Raw genomic sequence first — 9,450 nt, forward strand, 5'->3', positions numbered from 1 at the left:
AAATAATAATAATAATAATATAATAGAATAGATATTTAAAAAACATAACCTGATTTATTTATTAAATAAAAAAAATATTCTAATATCTTATTAAAAAAATATTTTTAGAAAGAAAAAATATAAAAATTATAAATATTAAATAATAGTTATAAAATGAAAAGGAAATTCCAACATTAAATGTGACCACATCACAAATGGTCATTAAAAAAACAAAATAATGTAACGTAGTGACAAATATTAAAGAGGAACTCTAATGGCTTTGGCTTTGACCAAACATATAGACTAAAGACCATGTAGCTATTTTGAAGAGCGTATGGACATAGGACAAGATAATTGATCAAACTCTTTCCCAAAGGTGACTTGGGAGTTTGAAGGTAAAATTGCATTTCCAATAGAGGAACCGGGTCAATAAGGAATATGTTGGATGGCACACTAGGGAGATGAAAGTGATGGGAGGTAAAATTGGGAGATGAAGGTGAAGGAGGTAAATTGGCATTTTGAATAGAGGAACCGGGTTAATAACAAATATGTTGCATGGAGAAGTGTTTTAGATTATTTATGAATGTTGCATTTATGACATTTGTATAAGGAAATATTTTAAAGTTTCTAAGATGATAATAAAAAAAATAAAAAAGATTGGGATATAATAGTTAAGAAATAATTGTTTTAAAGTTTGAATATGAGAAAAAGTTGTTTTATTTTATTTTTTTAATTTAGAAATATTATTTGTTTATAATATATTAAATTTTAATGGTTTAATATATAATTTTGAATATATTAATAAAATTAATATTTAAAATAATTTCAAAATATCTATATTTTATAATTTATATAACTAAAAATTATTTTTTAAATTTTTATCAAATTTCAAACAAAATTCGTGGTTAGGAAAAATAATAAAAAAAAAAATGTAAATTTCAAAGTCAATTTAAAAAAAAAAAAACAAACAAGAATATCATGATTACTCATTAATTCCATATTCAATGTATAATCGTAAATAATGAAAAATAAACAAGATAGATCTCAAAGAGCTTAAAATGGTACACATGTGCCGCACCGATGGAAATTTTATTCAAAACATGTAACGCCAGCTTCAACGTGTAACTGACGCGTGATATTAGATTGCACAAATAATTATGAATAATGAAAAATAAAGAGGGCAATAGATTTCAACAACCTTAAAATAGTAAACCAGACTGGCCTGTGCGTTTCCAATGAAAATCTCATTCAAGATATTTCTTCAAAACGACAGACTCTTCGGTGAGCAGTTTCGATTGATATAGATCTCCTAGTAGGCAACTACATGCATAAAAGCCGGCTGCATTTTTCCTGATTGCACAGAAAGAAAAAACCAGGGATTTTTGATTGCACAGAAAGAAAAAACCAGGGAGCCAAGGAACGCATGAGACGCCGTCATGGCAAAGAAAGTAAGCGGAGTTGTTGTTCTCCTTTTCATCGCTCTCCTGGTGATGCCTTCTGATTCATCGTCTCCATACTCAGATTCAAGTGGGTTTTAATGTTTCGATTTTCTTTGTGATTAATTATGTGTTCTTATATGCTTTTGATTATTCCAGTGTTGAGCAGATCTAATGATTAATAACACAAATTAGATGTTTATAAATCCAGAAGTATATAATCATTAACACAAATTAGATCTTTATAAATGCAGAAGTATCGAGAATTCATGGTATTAATGTGAAATATAATGATTATGAATTGAATGATGATACAGATGATGAGGGATTAACGGATTTTTGGGGACGAAAAGTCACGACTTATCCGTATAAGCAGCAGCCGAGGAACAGTGATCTGGGGGAATTCACAGAGCCATTAGACACTCCACTATCGAGGAGAAGCGATCCGGGGGAATTCACAGAGCCGTTAGACACTGCACTGACGAGGAGAAGCGATCCGGGGGAATTCACAGAGCCGTTAGACACTGCACTGCCGAAGAGAAGCGATCCGGGAGAATTCACAGAGCCGTTAGACACTGCACTGCCGAGGATAAGCGTTCTGGGGGCATTCACAGAGGCGTCAACAACCGCAGTTCCGAGGAAAAATGATCTGAGGGGATTCACAGAGGAGTTAGCCACCGCACTGCCGAGGAGAAGCGATCTGGGGGGATTCACGGAGGAGTTAGCCACCGCATTGCCGAGAAGAAGCGATCTGGGGGGGTTCACAGAGGAGTTACCCACCGCACGGCCGAGGAGGAGGCCGCCGTTGACGCCACCGACGCCCAAAGCCGACGGCAACTTTCCGAGCCCTGATCCACCACCGTCCGAAGAAATATAGTACTGGAAATACCGTGCAAAAATATCACTTAATCTTCTGCGAGTTCCGTTCATCTGAACTGTTTTCTTCATTTCGCATTAATATATCAATATAACATAGGATATTGGTAAAGTGGGCACGTAATATAGGATTAGCTTTTTTTTATCCCTGCCCCGCAGCGAATATAGTTGTGGTTTTCGCGGCTTTTGTTAATCCTTTCTAGTGGCCAGGAGGATGGAATTTGAAGCTTTGTTATGGGGTGATTTGTTGGTTAAATATATTTAAATTTGTTGGTTAAATATATTTAAAAATTTGTAAAAGTGTCATAGATTTTTTTTGAAAGTGTGAAAACTAGTTAAAGAGTTGTGAAAATATAGATTTATTTTGAATCATTTTGGGAACAAATGGGGAATAGTTTCTGCAAAGAAAGGTGAGATACAATCCTCGAAACATTCTCGCTCCAGGACAAAGTATTCTTGATAGAAACAGAGCATGACTTCTAAATATTTAAGGATGTTTTCTCTTCAACTTCTACGTTAGCAAATGATATTCTTACAAGCAGACGCACATAGGATGTTTTCTCTTCAACTTCTACGTTAGCAAATGATATTCTTACAAGCAGATGCACATTTGAATTTATCTTTGTGTTGAATCAATTAGATCAAACATGGTTAAATTTCTTAGATGTTACACATTTAGGTTTTTCTACTGTATGCCTGGTCCCAACCTCTATAAGTTGTGTGGTGAATTTTGGTAAAATTGATACCTACATATCACACTTTTGTCTTTTATCCGAGATAGTGCACGTCCAAATTTCAGTTATGTTTGATGGTATGTTTTGTGGGCATGAGATTTATTTGAATATGTTTTATTAGTCTTTATTTAGTTAAGGACTTTTATTTAGTTAAGGACTATAGTATTCGGCTTGTATCGAAGTGTATTGACTTCACATTATTTTGCAGTGTTTTTATAATTTTAATCAAAGTTTTAAGAAAATGTTGAATATTCTAAATTCAAAATATTTTTTTAATTTTCTGAAAATCTTATTTTTAGTTTTTTGTTGGCTAAGTGGGCTAATGGGACATAATTTTCTTGGTGGTGGGACATAATTATCCTGGCTAAAAGTGTCATAATTATCCTGGTGGAAAGTGTTTTATTTTAGATATTTTTTAGAGTCTAACAATTCCTTCTAAAATAAAAAGAAGGATAATTTGTGAGTGGTCATTCTGTTGGTGAGTATTATGATGCTGCTATGCCCAATGACTAGTTGCAGGTCCTTTACATAGGAAATGGGGGGCTGATCAAATCTCCATAAAGTTGTTGCATTGTGTTAGGTGCCAAGAAGAAAAAGCTTTCACGAAGCAATGTGGAACTTTCCTTGTGCCTAGGAAGCTTATATTTGTTTTAATTTAAAGAAGTTCATTGTATGGAGCCTTTAATGAAAGCTTTCATTGTAAGAGATATCTTTTTCCACATAATCAAAATTTTCATTAAAAACTATAAACCTAAAAATCATAATTATAAATTACATTAATTTTACTTTATGACCAAATCAATAAATTTTATCAATAGTTAAAAACAATTAATATTATTATAAAAGCAAATTCATTGTCATATATAAATGCATGCAGTGAAGCACAAGGAAAACCCTACTTGAAAAGCTATAAATATAAATTAATTAATTTAACTTTATTAATCAAATTTATTTAATAAATTTTATCTTCCCCACCATGCAAGTTTTCATCTAAAAAATATAACCATAAAAATCATAAATATAAATTAAATTAATTTAACATAGTGTAATACAAAAAAATTATTTGAAAACAATTAATATTATTATGAAAGAAAATTCGTTTAAAAAACTATAAACTTAAAAATTATAAATATAAATTAAATTAAATTAAGTTTATGACTAAATCAAATTATTTAATAATAAATTATATCCTTCCCACAATAAAAGTTTTCATTAAAATCCTATAAATCTAAAAGTCATAAATATAAATTAAATTAATTTCAATTTATGGCCAAATCAAATTTATTTAATAATAAATTATATCAATTGTTAAAAACAATTAATAGCTAGTGTCATTTATGAATGCACACAAGAAAGCCAAAATTGCAAGGATCAATGTTTCATTCTCCGTAGCTTCTAATGAAAGATCTCTAGCCCAAGCTTCCTACACAGAATGAAAGCTTTCACTAAAAAACATAAACCTAAAAATCATAAATATAAATTAAATTAATTTAACTTAGCATACTTAAATTAAAAATTTCATTGTACTTGGCTTACAACAAAAGCTTTTAATGTGTAGAAGAAGCGTCCTCCATATAAAGAAAGTTCCACTTAAAAAAACTATGAACTAAAAAATCATGAATTAGTTTAACTTTGTGACCAAATCAAATTTATTTAATAATAAATTTTATCCTCTTCACAATTAAAGCTTTTATTAAATAAATTTAAGCTTAAAAATCATAAATATAAATTAAATTAAATTAACTTTATAACTAAATCAAATTATTTAATAATAATTTTTTTATTTTTATTTTTGTTTTGGTTTTTTTTTTTTTTTCTTATGTAAAATGAAAGCTTTCATTAAAAAGCTATAAAACTAAAAATCATAAATATAAACTAAATTAATTTAACTGATTAAATCAAATACATTTAATAATGTATTTTATCAATGTCAAAGGAGGTTAGCTCAAATGGTATGGCACACATTTGTGTTTCCAAATCTCAGGAGAAATAGATGAAACATTAACTATAATAATAAATTTATGCATTCAATCTTCTGTGATCCATAATGAATTAAGCAAAGTCTTTCGGTAGAAATCACATAAGAGAATCTTATGTGATTTCTACCGAAAGAATTTACTTAATATAATAATAAAATTTAAAATTTAAAATTAAATAAATTAAATTAAATTAAAAATAACTAATAAATAAATTTCTTTTTATCACTTGACATTTCTTTTTATTTATATTTCTTTTTTACTGTTGCATCTCTAATAGAAATTAATGAATTAATGATATGTTGATCTTGCTCCCCATCCTTGTTGCATCTCTGATATAAATTAAAGAATTAATGATCTGTTGATCTTGCTCCCCATCCTTGTTGCATATTTGATATAAATTAACGAATTAATGATCTGTTGATCTTGCTCCCCATCCTTGTGCTCGTGATGAACCTGGATAAAGGTTCCAAACGCATAGACTCTAACTTTTCTATTTGATTTCTCGAATATTTTTCATATAATAAATTATTTTCTTAAGTTGAAAGAAAGATCTCATAATACATTAAAATATGGGTTTGAATTTCCAAAGCATTGCGAAAAAACTACATATTTCATTTTGCAATAGTCAATGCTAAATTTGTCTTTTTAATTAATTAGTTCTACAAATATACATTTTTTCTTAAAGGAAACAAGAATTTGATGAAATTCAAAATTAGTCTTTGTAATTAATTTGGTTATACACATGTACATTTTCTTTTTTTAAAGAAAATAAGAATTTGAAGAGCTTGTGCTACACTCTGTATATACATATGCCCTCTTCGCATATATAAAATGCTATTAAAGTTTTAAATGTTTATTTAATAATTAAATATTTAACTTGTCAAAGTGCACATGGAGAATACATATTGTTTTTGTGATCATAATCATTTAATGAATGCATGTAGGGAAGCTAAAGTTACAGGGATCAATGTTTCATTGTGTGGAGCTTGCTTGTGCAAACTTACAATGAAAGCTTCTATTGTGCGGATGAAGCTTCCTCCACACAATGAAATCTCTACACAATGAAACCTTAACTATGACCACATTGAATTTAACATAACTTTATGATCAAATCAAATTTATTTATTAATAAAATTTATCAATTTCTATGAGAAAATGCATGTCGAAAATGATTTTCATTGCAATATGTCATTGTGCAAAGTGAAAAAGTATGGATACAATTGCTTGTAAGGGTAAGCGTACTTAGATTTATATGTCTACCTTTTTGGTCCCTAATCCTATCTATGGGTTTTACTTTTCAAAGCATTGTGAAAAACTCTTTCATTTTGTAATAGTCAATGTTGAATTAGTTTTTGTAATTTTAATTTGGGTTATAGCTATTTTAATTATTTTAATTAGATATATGTGTTCATTAATATTTTTCTTCATCCATTAATGGGAACTATGGTGGTGTAATAGTTCAAGAAACTTCATGCAACGACAATTGATCCAAAATAACTTTAAAAAAAGCCCTAAAACAATTCCACAACAATCAAACGACTCTAATATGATGAAATCAAAAAATCATCAACCCAAATTTTATGGGACAACGGGAAGCTTACATCGGATAGGGCTCCTAAAATGTTATGCTCTTAACTTGCAAAATGATACCCAAATACAGAATATGCGAAGAAAAGATACCCAGAACACAGAATAGCAATGATTTTATTATTCGGAAAGTAATGTTCACTTGCCTCTTCGAGGGGGCAACCTCCAATAGAGCAGAGCTCGACTAGAAAATAAGACACGATGCTCCTCACAGGGAGTCTCTATCCTTTATATATGACTCATACATGCAATACCACAGGCCAATACCGTGGGTTTTATTAATACCATCTATCTAATACTACGACCCATTTGCAACTAACTGTGGTTCCGTCATTAATTGTGGATTAACCACTTACAATTATTAATATGGGCTTTATTGACTCTTGACTATGACGTGATCCCATTACATAAATAAGGGGGTTAGGGTGGGACCCTAAATGCCCTCCCCCTTAAGATGAGCCTTGTCCTCAAGGCTGAAGTTGCGGAAACTACTGAAGAATAGTGGTTGGTTCCCAAGTTGCATCTTTCGGAGAGGTGTCTTTCCATTTGACGAGGACTTCCTTAATCATCCGGCCGCGCAGTTGCTTGTCTCGTGTGTCTAGGACATGTTCGGGTTGAAACCAGATGGACCCTTCTTCGTCCAATTCAGGTAGACTGGTCTGAATTCTATAATTGTTCCCAATCACTTTCTTGAGGCATGAGACATGGAAAACTGGATGGATTTTCGCAGTAGGTGGCAAGGCCAACTTGTAGGCCACTTCTCCAATGCGCTGAAGTACTTGATATGGTCCGTAGAATTTGGGAGAGAGTTTCTGACACCCCTTGTCCTTAAGTGATGTTTTCTTATATGGTTGTAGCCGTAAAAAGACCTAATCCCCTTCTTGAAATTGGCGCTCTGAGCGATGTTGGTCTACTTGTTGCTTCATGCGGTTCTGAGCTTGATGAAGATTCTCTCGAAGATGGGCGAACATGGTTGCGCGGTGTTGTAGGAGTTGATCCACTGCTTGTACTTTTGAGCATCCCTTGAGATACGAAGTAGGTGAAGGTGGGAGTTGACCATATATTGCTTCATAGGGAGTCATTTTGGTGGTGGCATGATAGTTGGTCTTATACCACCATTCAGCCAGAGGTAACCACTGTACCCAAAGGTGTTGCTTTTCTGAAGTGAAACACCTAAGGTAGGTTTCTAGACATTTGTTGACGGCTTCAGTTTGACCATCTGTTTGCAGATGATAGGAAGTACTGAGTTTGAGTTGAGTTCCTTGTATTCTGAAGAGTTCTTGCCAAAAATTACTGGTGAAGATCGGGTCGCGGTCGGACAAAATAGAAGTGGGCATGCCATGCAATTTGAAGATCTGGTCCATGAAAGATTGAGCAACCAAAGTTGGTGTAAACGGGTGGGGTAGGGCACAGAAATGAGCATACTTCTACAGTTGGTCCACAACCACCATGATGACCGACTTGTTCCCTGACTTTGGAAGACCTATAATGAAATCCATAGAAACCTTCGTCCAAATTGATGCCAGAATGGGAAATGGTTGTAATGTGCCTGGTGTGTTGACGGTTTCCCCTTTGTGGCGTTGAAAAACATCACATTCTGCTACGAAAGTAAGGATTTCCTTTTTCATGTCTGTCCAAAAAAATGATCTTCTAGTGCGTGCATACGTCTTCTGAAAGCCCGAATGTCCTGCAATGGGAGATGAGTGCAATTATGCCAAAATGCGACTTTTGAGGGTGGATGTTGGTGATATTACGACTCTGTCCTTGTAGCAAAGAATATCATCCTACCACGAGTAGCCCTTGGTGGAATTTGGATCTACCTGCAATTGAGAAATGAGTTGGGAGAGCCCGGGGTGTGAAAACCATTCCCTGCGAGCCTCTTCAATCCATTCTGGAATGGGGAGAGAAATTGCTAGTAGAGTACTTTCCTCCTCAAATTGGCGAGATAATGCATCTGCTACACTATTGTCTTTCCCTTTCTTGTAAATGATCTCATAATCATATCCCAGCATTTTGGCTAGCCATTTATTTTGTTGTGGGGAGGATAGGCGTTGCTCCAAAAAATATTTAAGACTATGATGATCTGTGCGGATTTGGAAACATTGCCCCAATAAGTAAGGTCGCCAGGTCTCGACTGCATGTAAGATGGCCATCATTTCCTTCTCGTAGGTAGATTGGCCCAGATTCCTCCCACTGAGTTGTTGGCTTGTGAAGGCCAACGGTCGCCCTTCCTGCATTAAGACCGCCCCAATACCTGTACCCGAAGCATCACATTCAATGACAAAAGATTTGGTGAAGTCAGGGAGTGCTAAGACTGGAGTGGAACACATGGCATTTTTTAGAGCTGTAAAGGCCTGTTGTGCTGCCTCATCCTAGAAGAATGAATTTTTCTTTAGGAGTTGGTTGAGGGGCTTCGCTATGCGACCATAGTTGCTGACAAATTTACTATAATAGCCTGTGAGACACAAAAATCCTCTCAAGCTCTTCAAAGTCTTAGGTTGAGGCCATTCCTGCATTGCCTGGATCTTTTTGGGGTCCACCTTGACACTTTCACGCCCCACAATGTGGCCCAAATACTCTACTTCTGCCATGCCAAACGAACACTTGGACATCTTGAAAAATAATTTATGCTTGTGGAGCAGTTGCAAGAGTAGATCTACATGCTGAAGATGTGCGGCCCAAGTGCAACTATAGATGAGGATGTCATCGAAGAAGACAAGGACAAATTCCCTAAGATATGCTTTGAGAATGTGGTTCATAAGGCTCTGAAAAGTAGAGGGGGCATTACAAAGACCAAATGGCATGACCAGGAATTCATAATGGCCTTCATGAGTTCTGAAAGCAGTCTTGGGGATGTCG

The 9,450-nt window shown here is 33.7% G+C and overlaps 1 protein-coding gene across 1 annotated transcript; it reads left to right on the forward strand.

Annotated features, from left to right (window-relative positions):
- Nucleotides 1-1,123: 1,123 nt before the first annotated feature.
- Nucleotides 1,124-2,477, forward strand: LOC149159799 (uncharacterized). Its single transcript, XM_089433563.1, has 2 exons — nucleotides 1,124-1,506; nucleotides 1,733-2,477. Exons 1-2 carry the CDS (start codon nucleotides 1,416-1,418, stop codon nucleotides 2,290-2,292), a joined length of 651 nt encoding a protein of 216 aa, XP_089289689.1. The 5' UTR covers nucleotides 1,124-1,415; the 3' UTR covers nucleotides 2,293-2,477.
- The last annotated feature ends 6,973 nt before the right edge of the window (nucleotides 2,478-9,450 follow it).

The sequence above is a fragment of the Pinus tabuliformis genome, chromosome 5_2 (assembly GCF_031772625.1).
Source record: "Pinus tabuliformis cultivar Carrire ecotype Pingquan chromosome 5_2, CPIR1, whole genome shotgun sequence".
Taxonomy (NCBI): Eukaryota; Viridiplantae; Streptophyta; class Pinopsida; order Pinales; family Pinaceae; genus Pinus; species Pinus tabuliformis.

What these genes read in the sequence shown, in the direction of transcription:
- LOC149159799 (XM_089433563.1), top strand. Translation starts at nt 1,416, where the DNA reads ATGGCAAAGAAAGTAAGCGGAGTTGTTGTTCTCCTTTTCATCGCTCTC. An exon ending in GTCTCCATACTCAGATTCAA is followed by an intron (nt 1,507 to 1,732) that starts GTGGGTTTTAAT and finishes ATGATGATACAG; the next exon opens with ATGATGAGGGATTAACGGAT.